This window comes from Herpailurus yagouaroundi, unplaced genomic scaffold (genome assembly GCF_014898765.1).
Source record: "Herpailurus yagouaroundi ecotype Mexico unplaced genomic scaffold, PumYag 29, whole genome shotgun sequence".
Classification (NCBI taxonomy): Eukaryota; Metazoa; Chordata; class Mammalia; order Carnivora; family Felidae; genus Herpailurus; species Herpailurus yagouaroundi.
The window spans coordinates 60,497,736-60,516,541 of NW_024412377.1; the positions used below are offsets into that span (position 1 = coordinate 60,497,736).

At 49.9% G+C, this 18,806-nt stretch overlaps 1 protein-coding gene across 1 annotated transcript in view; it reads left to right on the forward strand.

Annotated features, from left to right (window-relative positions):
• The window catches only part of DOCK2 (dedicator of cytokinesis 2), a 418,809-nt gene extending 406,258 nt beyond the window's left edge, over window positions 1-12,551 (forward strand). Inside the window, exons 47-52 of the mRNA XM_040444509.1 lie at window positions 5,541-5,678; window positions 7,221-7,348; window positions 8,214-8,385; window positions 9,379-9,499; window positions 10,976-11,118; window positions 12,006-12,551. Coding sequence (XP_040300443.1) covers window positions 5,541-5,678; window positions 7,221-7,348; window positions 8,214-8,385; window positions 9,379-9,499; window positions 10,976-11,118; window positions 12,006-12,068 — 765 coding nt within the window. The 3' untranslated portion in view covers window positions 12,069-12,551. The remainder of the gene's footprint in view (window positions 1-5,540; window positions 5,679-7,220; window positions 7,349-8,213; window positions 8,386-9,378; window positions 9,500-10,975; window positions 11,119-12,005) is intronic.
• Window positions 12,552-18,806: the final 6,255 nt, after the last annotated feature.

The following is an 18,806-nucleotide window of genomic DNA, read 5'->3' on the forward strand; positions in this document are numbered from 1 at the left end:
TATCCCTCCTCTCTCTGTCTTTTGCCTCCCTCTGCCCCTCACATCTTACTCCTCTCTCTCCTTCCCTTCCTCTTCTCTCCCCACTTCCCTTCCTCCTTCTCCCTGCCTTTCTCCAGCTCCCTCTCCTGTGTTTTCCCTCCCTCCCTCCTTCTCTCTCCCTCCCTCTCTCCCTTTGTTTCTCTCTCCCCCTCGCTCTCACTCCCTAGAGAAGAAACAGTCCACCAGAACCCCCCCCCCCACCAGAGGCCTTCAAAGGACAAGGCTCTCCCTCTTTGCACTTCAGCCTGCTCTGCAGGGAGCACTCAGCACCCAGAACACCAGGTGGGCTCCAGAGGGCAGGAGCTGGAGGGAGGCACAGGGAGCAGGGGGCAGCTGTCTGCAGCTGCCTGTCCTCCCTCCCTCCCTTCTTGCCAGTCACCCTGCAAAGAAAAGCAAGCTATTGTGGTAGGGAGTTTTTGTTACTCTAGGGAAATCAGGGAATGAGAAGCATTGGGTGCAGCCTCTTTTCTTAAAATAAGGATTCCTAATTCAGGTCCTTCTCTGCCTCTGCCAATTTATGCAAAGAGAGGCTTTAAAAATGAAACAGCGAGTGCTGCACAGACACAGTTTCCTGAATGCATTTTGTGTGTCTGGAATTTTCTCTCCCTTCTTACCTTGTGCCACCTGTGAAACCCAGACATACCCAAGATCCCCAGCTTTCTGGGGTCATCATGGTCTTTAATACCCAAATAATGGTAGCTCCCACTCACACCGCCAACCCGGGAATCAGGAAGGCCTGGCTTTGATTAGTCCCCTTTCTCAGGTATTTCTGGGATGCCCTAGGGAGGGCCAGCATGTCACACAAATTTTTTGTGTGTTGGGTGTCATTCTCCAACCGTAACACTGCCCTGGGCCTCTCCCTGGGCAGGTCTTATCACCTGGTAATGGATCCTCCATGTTGTGCCCACCACACCCAAAGCATGAACCTCAGCCTCACAGCACAGCTAGTTCCAGGCTGTGCCTTCTAAAAACAATTCTACCAAAGTCTTGGAGCTAATGGGCAGACACTACCAAGACAGAAGACTTCGAAAGCATTAGCTTGGGCTCTTCAGACAACACCCCCTAGTGGCCACTTCCTCCAAAGCACAGACCCCCGCCCCCAGTGAACCACCATGTTGCAGAGGCCCCTCCCCACTGAGTACTGCCAAGGGGGCCACGTCCCTCCCTCCCAGAGTCCAGGTACCCTAACTTTGGGCACTTTACACTCAAAGATGTTGCCCTGCCAGGGTGAAAGCAGCCTTGCTAACAATACTACATACAGCGAATTAGCTCTTCCTTGTGTGTTCTGTTCATTCTTGTACCTTATATTTATTGAGATCCTACTGTGTGCCCAGCCATAGAAATAGTGCTGGACAGATCTAGGCCTGCTCCTTGCCCTCTTGGAGCTTAATTCTAAATTGGATCTTGGTTTCACAAAGCCAGATACACTTTGGATTTTCCTCAAAGTCAGAGAACTGTAGATTTCAAAAGGGAATGTCCTTGTACCTAGTCTAGCAACACAACAAAAGCCAGAGCCTTCCAAGCACTTTTTTTGTGTTCAAGATTTCACAGGTCTCTAGACTGATTGCTTAATTTTTTCTTCTTTGTAAAGCTTTTCTCTATATTTACTGGCATGGAAAGATGTCTACAGTACATTTGTCCTTTAAATGTTTTGTGAAATATTACATATAAAACATATGCATAGCAAAAATATACAGCACAGTGATTTATCACAAAATGTATATCCATTTGACCACCATCCAGGTGAAGAAATAAAATTCTGCCAGCACCCAGAAGCCAGCTTGTGTCTATAAGCCCAGATTGTAGTCATTGCTAATCTTCCCCAAGGCTGACCACTACCCAGCTTTTGAAGTAATCATTTCCTTGCTTTTTAAAAAATAGTTTTCGGGGAGCCTGGCTGGCTCAGTTGGCTGAGCATCCAATTTCACCTTAGGTCATGATCTCATGGTTTGTGAGTTCAAGCCAGGCATCGGGCTTCCTGCTGTTGGCACAGAGCCCTCTTCAAATCCTCTGTCACCTTCTCTCTCTGCCCCTTCCCCGCTCCCACTTGCTCGCTCTCTCAAAAATAAATAAAACATTACATAAATAAATAAATAAATAAATAGATAGACATTATTTTATTATTATTAAATAATAATAAAATAAAAAATAGTTTTCATCACTCAAGCACTCATTCCTAAACACTAGAGTTTACTTTTGCCGATTTTTGGCCTATAATATAAATGGAATCACACAGTATGCATTCTTTTGGGTCTAACTTATTTGCTAAATGTTATGGTTGAAAAATTCATTCATCTTGTTGTATATAGCTATGATTCATTCATTTTCATTTATTTATTTATTTGTTTATTTATTTTAAAAATTTTATATTTATTTTTGAGAGACAGAGAGAGACAGAGCCTAAGCAGGAGAGGGGCAGAGAGAGGGGGAGACACAGAATCCAAGTCAGGCTCCAGGCTCTGAGCTGTCAGCACAGAGCCCGACGGGGGGCTCGAACCCGCAAACCGTGGGATCATGACCTGAGCCAAAGTCGGACGCTTAACTGACTGAGCCACTCAGGCACCCCTTATTTATTTATTTATTTATTTACTTATTTATTTATTTATTTTAGAGATAGAGAGTGCAAGCAGGGGAGAGGGGCAGAGGGAGAGAGAGAGAATCCCAAGCAAGCTCCGTGCTCAGCATGGAGCCTGACATGGGGCCAATCCCATGACCCTGGAATCACGACCTGAACTGAAATCAAGAGTCGGACACTCAACTGACTGAGCCACCCAGACACCCCTCATTTTCACTGATGTGCAATAGTCTGTACAGCTGGATGATGTAACTATATCAAAATGTATTTATTTTTCAACTGATGGAGATTTAGGTTGATTGTAATTTGGGGCTATTACAAGGAATGAGCATCTTTATATGTGTCTTTTGGGCACACATATGCATAAATTCTGTTGGGTGTGTGCCTAGGCACTGAGTCGCTTATAGTATATGAGAATATGTAGCTCTGGCAAATGCAGCCAAGCTTCTATCAGCATAGGTTGGTTTTGCCTGTTCTTGAACTTTATATAAATGGTATTACACAGTATGTACTACTGTGAGTCTGGCTTCTTTTGCTCAACACAGCGCCTTTGACATTCATCCAGGTTGTTACAAATATCAGAAGTTTGTGGTTTTTGTTTCCCTCATCCACTGAATGAATATACAACATACTGAATAATATGCCAATTTATTTATCCATTCTCTTGTTGGTGGACATTTGGGTTGCTTTCCGGTTTTGTGTAGTATGAATAAAGTTGCAAAGAACATTCTAGTTCGTGTCTTTTGGTGAACATAAGTACTCACTTCCCTCAGCATATATCTGGTACTAGAATTTCCAGGTCAGGCATCTTTCGCCTTCCTGAATACCAAGAAACAGTTTTCCGAAGAACCAGCTTTGGCTTTGTCAGTCCTCTCTGCTGTAAGTTTGTTTCCTTTGTCATTCAGGCCTACTCTCACTTTTATCAATGTCTTTCCTTCTACTCTTGTTGGGTTTAATTTGCTGTTCTTTTACTAATATTTTGGGATGGATGCCTAGATCATTGATTTTTTTGTCCTTTTTAATAGGTAAAACTAAAGCTATAAATTTACCTTCATTCTTTATATATTATTAGTTTTTATATGTGGTATTTCTATTATCATTCTTCTTTTTTTAATAAAATATTTCTTATTTCATGGATGGAGGATCTCTTCTGTTTCTACATACTTAGTAAACTTTGTAAAATAATGTTTCTTAGGCCCTCTTCACCCTCCCTGTTTTCTTCAAGTTCGTTCATTTCTTCCTCCCTTCCTCCCCTCCTTTTTTTCATTCCTTCCTTTTTGTTTTCTTTCCTGTCTGTTGGTTCGGATCTCGGTCTTTCATATTAGAGAGTTTCCTTCAATGTCTGGTGATCTTCATAGTTGGGACTGCAGCACTAAAGAGCTAAGTGAAGCCTTGGGTACATGGATGATGCCTTTGTCAACTGGATGGCATCATTCTATAGTAACGGAGCAGTCCACAAATGTCTGTATAACGGGCCATTCACTTTCTCCAGGGAGAACTCTCTCAAACATAGGAGAGATCATCCTGGCGACTATGCTGCTGGAGTTTGTGACTTGGAGTAAAGGTCTGACTACCAGCGTGCCGACTTCCCTTCCACCCCCTGCTTTCAGTGTGGCTCGTCATCCCTGACTTCTGTTGTGCCTGGTACCCTTGAGCCCAGTACTCCTTGTCCTAATCGTTCTGAAGGAAAGCCCCTTCTTCTTGGGGAAATGAGAAAACGGCACTTGGCTACAGGGTGAAGTGGTGAGGACCTGGAGACCTGACTGCTGCTGTCACAGAATCTCAATCTATCCCTCTGTGTTCGGCTCCTCGAGTCACCCTAACTTTTCCGGGGTACCTGGTGCCTCCAATGCCTAAGCTTCTCCTGGGTTTCTAGAGGCAGGTTGGCCTCTTGTTGTCACTCTCCCTCCACTGCTCTGGAAGGCGAGCTGCCATCCTCCATCCACTGGCCATGTTGTAGGTCAGATCAGATTCTAGTAACTCCTTCATCTTGTCCTTTCAAGGGTGCCTCCCGGAGAAGGAGGCAGAATGTCTTTATGTCGCCATCATGGACACCTACTCGTTGTTTAATCCCCACAACGCGCCTGGGAATTAGGAATGATTTTCAACTCCTTGCATCATGGAAATGTTAATTGCTTTTCTTCAAAATAATCTATATTCCACGTCTTTGCAGCCTTAGTTATGTCTCCCAGGACCACACTGCTAACTTTCCCAGCTGTTTCTTCTAGTAGTGGTCACCGTGGCTCAGCTACTCCTCCTTCTAACTGCCATTTAGACAGCATCCCATTGACCTCTCTTGTTGATGAATGAGTTTAACTCCCTCACATCTGCCACCTCGTCCTCCCCCATCTTCCCAAGGATTTTGCATCACTTTTTAAAAATTCCCTATTGGCTGGTACCTTAGGACATCAGCGCTTCCGTATCTTTCTTCAGCAGCCACGTAGCTCTAATGGGACCGCCGTGTTCTAAGATGAGGCTGTGTCACTCCTCCTCTTCCTTTCAGCTCTTCTTTTCTTCTATCTTCCAGCGTCTGATGCTCATATTTCCCTTTTCCAATGCCCAGAGCTTCCTGGGCAAGGTTTTACATCAGAGCCTCAGAGCTTCCTCCCTGCTGGCCCCACACTCTGCCCCTTAGTAGATTCATAAGGGGGAGACATGCCTAAACATACAGCCTCTAATGGGGTTCCGACCTTCTTAGGGGCAAGGGCAGTTTGAGGTCTTTCTTCCCTCCCAGAGCAACCCCAGCATAGCCCCAGATACCCTACGTCCCAGGGCTGGTGACCCTGTGTGAAGGTCTCAGAGACTCTAGTGCCCTCCACGAGTTCTGAGCAGGCTGATTTGGCTTCAGCCACCTTCATATGGTCCAGGTCCCAGGCTGCAGCCAGGGACCAGCCTGTGGCTCACCATGTACTGCCTTTCCCTCTAGATCCCTTTCCTGGGAGCTGGGATCAAAATCCATGAGAAAAGAGTGTCAGAGAATCTGCGGCCTTTCCATGACCGGATGGAAGAATGCTTCAAGAACCTGAAATTGAAGGTGGAGAAGGAGTATGGTGTCCGAGAAATGGTACGGGTGGTCCCTGTGGCTGGGAGGGGTGAGGAGAGGGATGTGGGGAGCCATGGGGATTGTGGCTGGCAGGGATCCAGCAAGGAACCTGATCCAGGGGAGCCTTCCTGTAACCTTGGTCCCTCACAGTCACCCCCAGGTAAATGTCAGGTTCAAAGTGAGCCCTTAGCACTGAGGGGCTATGCTAAGAATAGAAGCCACACTGCCTGCGGAGGCACCTAGGGTGTGCCCAGTTTGGTGTCAGCACATGACACTACTCGTTTAATCCCCACAATGCGCCTGGGAAGTAGGAATGATTCTCAACTCCTTGCATCTCTCTTGGAGGTTCAGAAGTGTTAAGTAACTCACCAAAGGCTACCTAGCAGGTGAGAATTTTCACCAGGCTCTGTTGGCCTCCAAAGCCAGTGCTTTGGGCCACTAATAAGCTCTGTGACATAAAGCTGCCAATGGCCTGGTGCTCATAGGGACATCTCGATCCTCCTCCCCCAGAAAGTAGAGTCCTAGAACATCAAGGCTGTGGAGTCTCTTAGAGGCCATGGGGTCAACCCTCGGATTTTATAGATGAGAAAACTGAGGCCCGGAGGGGGAAGTGAGCTGCTCAAAGAGCATAGAGGTAAGTCTGGGTCTCTTGTCTGTTGGCCCAGGAGCTTCTCAGGAAACAGGTTGTGTCCTTCAACAATGACAGGACAGTGCAGTGCAATCTGATGTCACCTACTCAGGTCACACCTCACAGGTTAAGGACAACTTCCTCCACAAAATCCCCTTACTTCTGACACCAGGGTTCCCAGGCCACCTGCACTTCTGACCGACTGGCTACCAATTTGGGGGCTCCCTCTATCTTTTCAGGTGCGCAGAATTTCACAGAATTCAAGAAAGCGCTATGCTTATGATTACAGTTTTGCTATAAAGAATACAAATTAGGACCAACTAAATGAAGAGATGCGCAGGGTGAGGTCTGGGAGGGTCCCAAACACACAGCTTGCATGCCCTCAGGATGCATCACCCTTCCTACCCTCCCAGCACACGGATGTGTGATTACCTACCAGGAAACTCACGTTAGCCTAAACGTTGAAAGCTTTTATTATTACATAGTCATGATGGGGTGACTCATTGGCCACATGACGGAAATCAGTCTCTAGCCCCTTCCCCTCCCTAGGGTTGAACTTCCATCACCTGGTTCAAAGCCGCCCCCCACCACCCCACCCTATAACCACATGGTTGGTCTCTCTGGCCTGGCCTTCAGCCTGAGTCTGCTCATCAAGGGGCCACCACAAGGAACGATGACACTCCTGTCACTGGGACAAATTGCAAGGGTTAAGAGGTCACCTCCCAGGAACAAGGAATGAAGGCCAGCCAAATTCTTTTCCAAAACAACCACCACCTAGCTTCAGCCAGCCAGGAGTTTTTGTCCTGATGCCCTGATCTGCCTTGCAGCCCTGCCCTGTTCAGGTGCAGGAGGCAGCGGGAAGGCGGAAGCCACATTACCTGGCCCATCCAGCCCGAGGGCCTGACTGCTGACCACCCCGTTCTCCCCACCCGCAGCCCGACTTTGAAGACAGGCGAGTGGGCCGCCCACGGTCCATGCTGCGCTCCTACAGGCAGATGTCCATCATCTCCATGGCGTCCATGAACTCTGACTGCAGCACCCCCAGCAAGACCGCCTCTGAGAGGTCAGTCTCTGCCCCAGGAGCCCCCTGCACTCCTGCCCCCTCGGCCCCCAACAACACCTGCTACTTCTCCCTCTGTCCCAGAGGCCACCTTTCTATCTCCTCCCAACCCTTCTTTTTAAAGAAGTCACTAAAACCCTCACAACCACCCTCACAACCACTAAAACCCTCACAACGGCTGTCGTTGGTGCCGTTGATAGGGGGTCATTCAAGGCCTGAGAGGCAAGACGGCTCTTCCTGGGTCCCCAGCAGGATTCACCTGCGGCTGGCGTTCTCCCAGCTCAGCAATCTGTGCCGCCAGAGCCCCACACAGGTCCTGCTTCAGTCTGGCATCTCCTCACCTCTGCCAGGGCTGTGTCCCTGCAAGTCCCTACCGCGGAGCTGATCTCCCTGCACCCATCCATCCCTCTGCAGCCGGGGGGAGGTGCTCCCTCACCCCAAGAAAAGCCTCTCCCCTTCCACCGTCCTAGAGCCTCATCCCCACCCAGCCCAAACTCCACTACTCTAAGGACATGAGAACGTGAGCCGAGTACTCCGCATGCAATAATGGCTCAGGGAGGCTGAGTGATTTGCCCAAAGGCATTCAGTAAAGGGTGGCAGTGCTGGATTTGAATCAGACCCACACCTTAACTGGGTGTCTCTCCTCACCACCAGTCTCCCTGGCTTGCGGCTCACCTCCTTCAGTTTCGTTTTACTCTGCATTCTGAGTGTTTGCAAATTAAGCAAGCATCTCCCCGAACTCTGTCGGGTTAGCTGAGCTACTCCTTGCCCCCGCAGTGACAACCCAGCCAGCCTGGGTCCCTGCAAGGCAGTTCCGCTGAACCTCGCTCTCACTGCAATTTCTACCGCTGTCCCTTCCGTTCTCCAGCTTTGACCTGGAGGTGGCACCTCCGAAGACTCCAAGAGCAGAGCCGGCGGAGACGATCTCTGTGGGGAGCACTCTGCCGGAAGTCAAGCTGCGGAGGTCCAAGAAGAGGGCCAAGAGGAGCAGCGTGGTGTTTGCGGATGAGAAGGCAGCAGCCGAGTCGGACCTGAAGCGGGTGAGCGGCACCGGCAGGTCGCCTCTAGCCCCGTTAGCCCATCTCTGCTGCACAGCAGCCGTACTCTCTGGGGGGGCCCGAGATGAGGTCCCATTCAGGCCTCACGTCTGCAGTGAGGTGGGTGATGCAGAGGCCGTATCTGAGGAGCAGGGAGGTCAAGTCCTGTGGGTACCCACACAGCCTGACGTGACAGAACCGGGATTTGAACCCAGGCCAGTAGACTCCAGCCCGTGCATGTCTTTCCCACCACTGACTGTGCAGGGCTTTGTGAGACAGGACAGAAGCTGTCCTCCCAGTGCTGGGCAAGGGGTTTCTTCATGTCCACCCCCTGTCACCAACCCCAGGGCCATTCCAACCACTGAGGTCTCAGACCCTCCTAGGCTCCTCCAGTGAGCCAGAAGCCCAGCTGGGGACACAGAGAGGGACTCACTGCCCTGACTCTGAGTTTTTGTCTTATAACGATTTGATAATGAAACTTGGTGTCATTGGGTCCAAATCTTAGTTTCGCCCCCTAAAAGAGAGGTTTGTTGAAGGCATTGTTGGATCCTAGGAAAGGGAGAGGGGTTAACTGTACTGGCAAGGGAGGGGTGGCAGCTGAAAGGGCAAAGGGCCGACTGAGATGCCTCCCAGGAAAGAGAAGACCCTCCGCAAACTTCCCAGTAGACCCCAGAGGCTACTCTTGCCAGAGGAGAAGACTAGAAATAAGTATTCTGTGTTTTACAATTCTAGAGGGTATCATTCACATGATAGTCTAAATGAATGCCTCAATGCCTCCCTAAACCCTGGAGTTGTATAGTGTGCAACCTGTGCAACCATACTTGGCAGGCTGGCATGGAGTGATAGATAACAGAATAAATCAACTTACAGCTGGGTCCACAGAAGCCTTGCCAAGCCCTTGTTACTGACTTTTCAAGGCACAGAGCTGCCTAATGCTAACCCTCTGTGGTGTGTGTGTGTGTGTGTGTGTGTGTGTGTGTGTGTGTACTTATTCAGCTTTCCAGGAAGCACGAGTTCATGAGTGACACCAACCTCTCGGAGCATGCAGCCATTCCCCCCAGGTCATCCATCCTCTCTCAGATGAGTTTCGCCAGTCAGTCCATGCCCACCATCCCAGGTATGCACCCTGCCACCACCAGCACCAGAAGGTACAGAGATGGTGGGGCCACCAGCCTGGGGGTGGAGGATGGGCGGAGACTGGATCTACACGGCAAAGGGGCCAGGCATCCTGGGGGCAAGAGGCTCTGCTCAGAGGCCCCCTGTCCTCTGAGCTCTCACCACACCCACCCGCTCTGTAGGGGAAGCTGCACCTGGGGCTGGGGTAAAGGCCTGTTGCCACTTCGGTCCTCGGGACTCACCGGGACTCCATTCTCACACTGGGTGGCCCTGCACTCTCAGTTAGCTAGGCCTCCCCACAGGCCAGAAGCCCCGTGTTTCCTTTTTTGACCTGGGGCCCTATTTCAGGAACTTGCAGAAACTTCCAGCACATCTTATAGAGGTCAAGTGTCTAATGCATAATTGCCACCTACATCCCCCAGCATGCACTCGTCATCCAGGGAGGAGGTTAGCAGCACACGGATGACCGTTCCTAGTTGGCAGAAAGCAGAAGCCATAGCCATGACGGGGTGGGCACACCTGGGGTCGCTGCATCTGACATGCAGCTGTCTCAAGGGTCAGCCACTCTGGGCCAGGCTCCCTGTGCCAAGGGCCAGGGCAGAGAGGAGCAAGACACAAGCACTGCCCTGTGGAACTAAGCAGGCAGATCTCAGCAAAGATGCCTGCTATTTCTCGAGTGCTGCCCAGCACTAGGCCCTCCCTGTGCTAAATTCTTCATCTTTTATTTATGCCTCAACACATACCTATGATGGAGATAATGTCATCAGCCCCATTGTGTGGATGAGGAAACTGAGGCACGGAGAATGTCAGCAGCTAGGAAGTGGCGGAGGCTGAGTGTAGACCAAGCCCTCTGTCCCTGGAACCATGCCCTTAACCCCCGCCCAGCCACACAAGGCAGGACGGCCCCCTAACTCTGTTTGGCCGGACACAGAGCCATTCCACCGTCGCCTTCTCACAGCACCTCAATACCCTGGAGGCTGGTGCCCTTGTCCCCATTTTGCTGACATCAAAACCGAGGGGCAAGAGGTAGCTGATTTGTCAGGTCTGTGCATCTCCAAGCTGGGAGCTGGAACCACCAGTTCTGTCTACCAGCCCCTGCCTTGGAGAAAAAGGAAAAAAGCTCATATTGTCTCCCCACCTTGGGGCCAAAGGCCACGTCCCCTGAGGAAATCAGGACCCCAGTGGCCAAGGGGCCTTCACCTCCCCGCACTGTGTTTCCAGCACAGAAGCCCTGGCAAGGATCAGGCCAGGTGGCAGGCCCCTGTCTGTGGGGTTGGCAAGCCTCGCCAAGAGGACAGCTTCAACAGGCCCCCTCAGGGCAGCAAGCAGGCCTCCCGCCTCCTGCCTGGCACCGTGATGTGTCCTCCCAGGACTCTGTCCCACAGCCTGTGTCCTCTCCGCCTCGCCAACATCACCCTCTTGGGCACCGCCTCTCCTCCACCCACCCACTCACCCCCACTCTCCACTCTCCTTCCAGCCCTCACGCTCTCTGTGGCGGGCATACCTGGGATGGATGATGCCAACGCGTCCCCCCGCCTCAGCCAGACCTTCTTCCCTCTCTCAGAGGGTGACAAGAAGACGCTCAAACGGAAGAAAGTAAATCAGTTCTTCAAGGCGATGGTGAGGACCCAGATGGCTGGAAAGACAAGGGTATATGGGGAGAGATAAAGGAGGAAAGCAACACAGAAAGAGGAGAAAATGGGGGGTGGGAATGGAGGCACGTATATGTGTGCACACACGTGTGATCCCTCCCAGGGAGGCATGGTCAGGGCCCACAGGGCTTGGGACAGAAATGCCAGAATGCATTTCTGCCAGTAGTTCTCTTGGGCCCTGGTCTCAGAGCAGGACTGATCCCAGCTGGGCTGCAGGAACGTCCCAAGGGGATAAGCAGGGCCCCTGGGACCTCCTTTCCCCAAACCGCCCTCTGGTAATACGCCTGTCAGAGCCACAACAGCTGGCTCTCTTTGGAACCTGAAAGTGCTTTTTAATTTTTTTTTTCCTTTGAAGAGCTTTCCTATTCAACTTCTATTACAAACTCCTACTAATTAAAAGTTAGTTTCCAAGGCCTGACTTTTCAAGTCCCATCTCCTGTTGTTACTTGTCAGTCTTCACTCTAGATAAAAAAAAGTACCGTTGACACTTCTGATCCTCAAGATGATATAAACCCGATCTCTGCTACTATAATAATCCCGAGTTTACTGGGAGCATGCAGTGAGTCAGGTACCACGCTAAGCACTTTGCAGACATGGTCCAATCTGACCTTCCACCATCCCTGTGAGGATTTTACATGGCTCACAGAGTTAGGTGAGCGACTGGCCCAAGTAAGTGCATGAAGCAGCCAAGTCTGTGCTCTAACCACTGTGGGGTTCTGCCTGTCTGGCCACATTCAAGGTCACGGCCCCTCATACTCCATGGGTTTTGGGCAGGGATCCTTGTGAGCCCCACTTTGGTGCTCATGAGAATCCCATCCTGGGATGGGATGGTGTTTGTTTTCTTCTCCCACAAAGCTGGCCAGCAAACCTCCTGAAGAAGGCAAACAGATCCCTGACTTCCTGTCCTCTGACCTGTGAGATGCTGCTGACCAGGGCCACACATGGGGAGCCAGGGAGAGAAGTTTCCAGAGGAAGAGAGACACGGTGGGACGCTGATGCCTCACACAGCGGGGAGACCTCCTACCAGTCGCCCTCACTCAGGAAGCAAGGGCTGATCTGGCCCCCTGCGACCCAGGCGGTGGGTGAGGATGCTGCGGCCTGGATTGTGGGCTGTGGTCACAAGGAGCGAGCAAGGACACTTTCTCCCACTGTGCTCTCCCCAATATCCTCGGCGCATCTTTTCATAACCCAGTTTCTTAGGTATAAGGAGCTGTGTTTTTATTTCATTTTCAAAGTCCTAGCACTTAACAGAAAAGCCTTTTAAATATTCTTTTATTTTATTTTTGGATGATAGTTTTGTACTTTACATTTTTTAATACAACCAACCAGTGTTTTTCCTAGCTGATCATCTCTGAAGCGTTGCTGTTTCTCACTGACAATAAAAATGGTTTCATGACGCCAGTTCGCCTTGTTGCGTAATTCGCCAGCTGCATCTCTGAGGCCTGGAGAGGGTGAGGATGGCAGGCCACCCAGGGCCTGCGGTGACGTTAAGGGGCCTGGCTCCAGACTGTCTTAGTGCCGGATTTGCCCACTTCATTCATGCCACCCCAAGAAATCTTCTCCATGAATGTTGGGTGTAGGGATGCCAGAAAAGTCTGCCACAATCTTCCTCAGGTCATTTTCATATTACCTTTCTCCTCTTCTGGAAAGGAATGGAAAAACCACGCAACCAAATGGTCAAGAGTTAGGAAAAGAGTGGGCTAACAGTCCGGCCTTTGGATTTTGTCATCAGGTCGGAAGGGGTAGCTTTTCTTGGAGTAATCCTGGGCTCCTCAGATGAGGCCCAAAGAAGGTGACGAGCTCCTCTGGGCAGAACATGGGAGCAGTGGCCCACCTCCATAGCCCGAGGGAGCTGTGCATGAAGAGGTCTTGGTGGGCAGAGGCTGAGGACCCCATTTGGGAAAGATGTCAGTACTGGGTGGATCTTAAGTGCAGGGCAACATGGGGCTCAGAGCTAGAGCCATCTAGAGACGTGGGGTGGGCACTCACTTCTTAGAGAAAGAGTCCCCGGATGAGAGAGAATGACAATAAGAGCTCCAATTGATTGAGCTCCACTGTCCCCAGCACAGTGTTATAGACATGATGAGAATTAACTTCCTATATCAAGATTTAGGAGGTGGAGATGATTATTATCCAGATGAAGAAACAGAGGCATGAAGTGACCTAACATCATCCACTTGGTAAGTGGAAAGGCTGGGATTCAAACCCAGGCAGCCAGGTGGGAAGCTTGGCATTTAACCATGACCCTGTGCTATCTGCTGGACACCTTTGTGCCTGAGTCCCTGTAGCCTTTGTCCACCCCAGTCTCTTCCTGGGGGCCCCCGGTTCCCTTCGCCAACAGGCCCCAGACCTGTTGCTGGTCCAGCTTCCAATATCCTCAACAGTCCAAAAAGTCCCATTATGGTGGTGGTTGGCATTTTGTCTGCATTGTGCGCTCCCTAAGGTAAGGAGGCAGCTCCTGGAGGTTTGGAATCTGGCTGAATTCACTTTCCAAAAGAGCAAGAAGTGAGGATCCTCGAGAAGTGGAGGAGCTGGACACCACTCCTGGGCATCTCATGGCTTCACGTGTGGACACTGGAGCTTGTGTGTCCCTTCTTGTATCTTAATCCTGTTCCACCCTTTTCCTCTCCAGGTTATAGGCTTGAGCTTTCCAGGTGTGATTTTTCTCAGTCCAAACTGTGAAATCCCAACGTTTAACTTTCAAATGTCTGCTCTTCCAACTACTAGTGGAAAAAATCTTGATACAGACAAGAAAATGGCTCCTTCCCCCTTCCCCCACGACTGTAGAAAACCAGATACGATCCTCTGCCTTGAAATTGCAGATGTTGTTTCTCACCAAGGCATCTTGCAGAGACTGTGGCTGTGTCCCGAGCAAGTCAGCTTTAACCTCTAAAAATCCCATCACTCTGTTCTCCTGGCTCAACAGTGTGTGGCCCTGGTGGTAATATTTCTGAATTCCGTTTTCTGAAAACTGTCAGTATCTGTGAGTTTTTATGAAGTCTGAAAGGGTCTTGAGCACTCCTCCTTGTCCCATAGAAATGGGGCAAACAGTGAAATTCGTGGATTCTTAGTTAAACAGAGTTTGAGTGTCAAATCTCATCTCAGTTAGGACGCTCGTCGGGTTGATGGCCCACTTGGTGCTTTTTCAGGACAACTCCAGATGTTGTGGTCACGTGGCAATAACAGCAATGCCGGCAGTAAGAATAACAATAATGATATAGCTTCCATTTACCAGACACTCACCCCGTGCATCCTTTTCTTAAACCCTCACACCAATCCCATGAGGTTGGCAATGGGATCCCAACCAGGAAACCCAGGCTTGGGAGCCAGCCGTGTGCCTTTGTCACCCAGCCAGTGAGGGGCACAGCCAGCTGTGTCCACTTGTAGCCTCGTGACCTTAACCCATATGTTCACTTTCTGGCTTTAACCTCAGCTCAGTGTCAGACTGTGTACGTTCCATACCCATTGTGAAAGTCTCCCCCACAATGCCTATGATGGCTCCCAGGATAAGTGAGGGTGGGGGCTATGCGTCCAGCACAACTGTCCTTGTGCCCCTGGATGTTCCCTTACTATAAGCAAGGTCTGTCAGAAAGTAGCTAGGGCTGCCAAGGAAGGACATGAGGATGCCTCAGAGCTCCCAGGGAGGGAGGGTGGGGTGGGTGGGATGGGAGGAAGGATCCACTTGATGCATCTTTTCCTTTCCTGATGGAGAGTTTTCAGGGACCGTTGGAGATCATTTCATCCAACCCTTTCATCCTACAATTCAATGACTTCTCCAAGGCCACATAGCTGTGATCAGCAGGACTCCATCTAGAATCAGCCCTGCCTAACTCAGTGGTTTCCTTGTAGGTAATCTCCTCTTGGTGGCACTCCCTCATCCTCTGTTTAGGCACCCAGAGACCCCTTGCTTTCTGCTGTCCCTCCCTCTGCCTTTGAGACAGAGCTGATATCTACCATTCACACTTTAATGTGATCCAGGGCACCAAGTTTATTTACTCTTCTTAGGGGAGGGGCATTTTTAAGCCTTCTCTCTAAGTAGGGAGTGGAAGCTTTCTTTCTTTCTTCCAGACTTTTAGGCTTATATCAGCAAAGAGTAGAGAAATTGATGGAAACAAATTGCCTTCCCAGCATCTAAAATCAGGCTGGGCTCTGCCTTCCAGACCTCCTAACCTGTAACACATCTGTTTGTTGTTCCTTCTGAACACTGGGTGCCTCTGCCTTCCAGTCATAGCTCTAGTTCCCAAGGAAACAGATCCTTAGGCAATGACTGATGACCCGTATTTGGGGGCTATGCAATCCTAGGGTGGTGATAAAGGGGGAAGGGGAATGGAGGAAGTAGAAGGTGGTGGGGAGTTACCATGCCGGCCTGAGGAATGGAGCCATGTCACAGACTCAATGTCAGTCCGCTTCTGGAGGCTGGACACTCAGCAGTAGCAACAACTATATCATCCTTGATGAGAAGGACACCATGTTGTTGGACCCACGCACGGCCTCCATGCCTGCTTGTTCTGTGCTCCATTGGGCAAGCAAGTGATAGCTGAGGAGCAAGGCTGACTGATAGTACTGGTCATCCAATTCACTCGATCGTTGTCTGCCTTATCAGTGGTCCTTCTGGTGGGCATTAAAGTGTGGAAAGGAAGCTTTGAATCTACTCCTGCTGGATTATGCCTGTACCTACTCCCTAGATCCCAGTAGTCAATCTTCTAGTACGATTCTTTTCAGTCCTCTGACCACCCAGCCAAACCATGTTCTACTGCCCGGGAGTATGAATGTCTATCTCAGCTCATGCCTCCCTCTATTAGGTAAATCGATAGCACCATGGGTCCATTCCTGCCTAGCACCAACAGAGCAGGCCCCCTGTCCATAAACAAGGCTTCAGTCCTGTCTCTCTCCTTAAGTTGGCCATATGGAACGCCTCCCTGGGTCCACAGGTCTGGGTTGAAGGAAAGACCTCAGTGAAGCAAAAGTAGGTACCATGGGATTCTAATAATATGACGGATTTTTGCCATGCTGACCCACATTATGACTCTGAGATACCTAGGACACCCGTGATGGACATCTCCAGTTGCTCTGTCACTTAGTGTCCTCCAGTGAGGTGCTCAGCCTCTGCTAGGACCCAGTAGCACTCTGGGAGCTATTTCTTAAACAGAGGGTTGAAGAGAACACAGCTTGGCTTTAGATTCCTAGAGGTATGTGCTGTGATTATCATATGTCGCAGTCCCTTGTCAGGGACTCCACTTGGCATCCACGTCTACCACCGATAATTCAGCAGCATCAGACCTGCTGGGTCGTATGGTTCTGGAGGCAGAACTGCTTGAACCACAGCCTGGACCTGCTGCGGACTATTTTTGCTCTAGGCACTGCTCAAATTGGCATACTCCAAAGTCACTTGATGAATAGTCTAAAGCAGTATTCCCAACTTTTTTATGTCTAAAAATACAAAACGACTCCTCAATTTCAATGCCTCTTTTTTAGTGTAAGGAAATGTGAAATACAACAGCTTGTCATGTATATTCAATGGCATGTCCCAGCATGTCCTGACCCCTGAAGACCTAAACATTGGTGACACTCACATGGGCGAGGGGTGGCAGGCCCCTTCTTCAATAATAACATTGAATAAGCCAAGGAAGTTCCGGCATCTCCACTCCTTTCACTGTGGGCCACCATCAGTTCAATCTTGAAGGAACTATCTTCGAAAACTGTTAGAACAAGCTCCAGATATTTTCACCAGTACACTGAAACCAAAGTAAGGAACTAGTGCCCTATGCTAGTGAATTCTCTCCTACCCAACCTTATTTTATACAACCACCTAAGCCTTGACACCCTCAGATCGATCCCTGTGCATGTTCCCAGTACCTGTTCGATGCCTAATCCCTTGCTTATAAGCTGTGCCCTCCCAAAGAAGGACATATAGTTCCCCTCTCAGGCTATGCCAGGACCTGGCTCTGGTTACCAGGTAGAGGTGGTGAGAGGTGGCTGGGGAGGGGGCGTCAGTTTTCCAGAGGAATAAGCATCAAACCGCAGAGCATGTGCTGCCCGTGAGCTCTCCAAGAGAGGGAAGGCTGTTTCTTTCTGACAAGAGAGAAGAGACTGCTTCTGTCCATCAGGAGGTTAGGGTTCAAGATCCTCAGGCTCATATACCCCATGTCCTAAACCAGACCCTAGGGTCTGCTCTTTCCCTATCATCGCCCTGACTCTACCACAGGAGACTTGCTGAAGCTTTGCATTAGTATCTGTGAGACTCTTTCAACCTTGTACTCCGACTCTGGCCTGATTTCAGCACAGTGTGCTTTGCAACTTCATGAAATAGTGTCTCTGAAAACTCCCACAGGGGCTGCATAATGGTCCCCCAAAGATGACCACCCCCTAATCCCAGAACCTACAAATATGTTATATAGCAAAGGGGAGCCACGGTTGCAGATGGAGTTAAAGTTGCTTATCAACTCACCTTAAAATAGGGAGGTTCTCCTGGATTACCTGGGTGGCCCCAATGTCATCATAAGGGTCTTTAAAAGCAGAAAAGGGAGGCAGCGGGAGAGAGACAGGGGATGAGGAGTGAGATGAAGTCATTGCCCATTGCTGGCTTTGAAGGTGGATGAAGGGGCCATGAGCCAAGGGATGCTGGAAACCTCTAGAAGGGGGAAAAGGCAAGGAAACAGATGTTCCCTTCAAGACTCTGGAGGGAACACAGCTCTGTCAATACCCTGATTTTAGCCCAGACTTCTGGTCTACAGATCTAAAATAACAAATTTGTGTTAAGACATTAAGTTGTGATAGTTTATTACAATAGGAAACTAATGCAGAGGCACTTAGACTTGGAGAACATGCCTGCAACTGTCCTAGCCCACCACATTCTATTTGGAAGATCTCCTGGGCCATGGTAAGAAGCCACCCTACTCTACGGTTTGGTTTTGTTTTCTAATTTTTGCTTTAAGTTTTTATTTATTTATTTTCAGACAAAGACAGCATGAGCAGGGGAGGGGCAGAGAAAAAGGGGGGAAGAGACAGAGAATCCCAAGTAGGCTCCGTGCTGCCAGCACAGAGCCTGATGTGGGGCTTGAACTCATGACCCTTGAGATCATGACCTGAGCTGAAATCAAGAGTTGAACGCTTAACTGACTGAGCCACCCAGGCACCCCTACAGTTTTTGTGATTATCACGACTCTGGAACTAGTTCAGCACCTCAGTTGCCTCATCCCCCAATACCATGCTCCACCCACACCTCATTTTGTGGGTGGAAGCAAGAGGGATTATGACATCACTGCATGCTAGGAGCTATTCCCCCCCCCCCCCCCCTACCGTGAGGTCCCTATTGCCTTTAGACACAAGGCCACTGTAGTTCCAAAACCCCATCTGGAAACTGTATTTCCTAAATCCACTCCTGGTTCCAATTATGATAGCCCGAGTCCCCTAGGATCTCACGATTTAGACTAGTCTGCAGAGCTTCCTCATGGCATCCCTGGGAGCCGGTTAGAAATGCAGAATCCCGGGCTCCACCCAGGCCCACCGAACTGGCACTGCATTTTAACAAGAGCCCCTGGTGATTCACACGCACATAAAAATTTGAGAAGCGCTAACCAAGAAAACATAACCCCCGGATCAGAAGCTGACCCTTTATCCGGGAGGGCATGCCCAGGGAGCAAGAGGGAGGGAAAG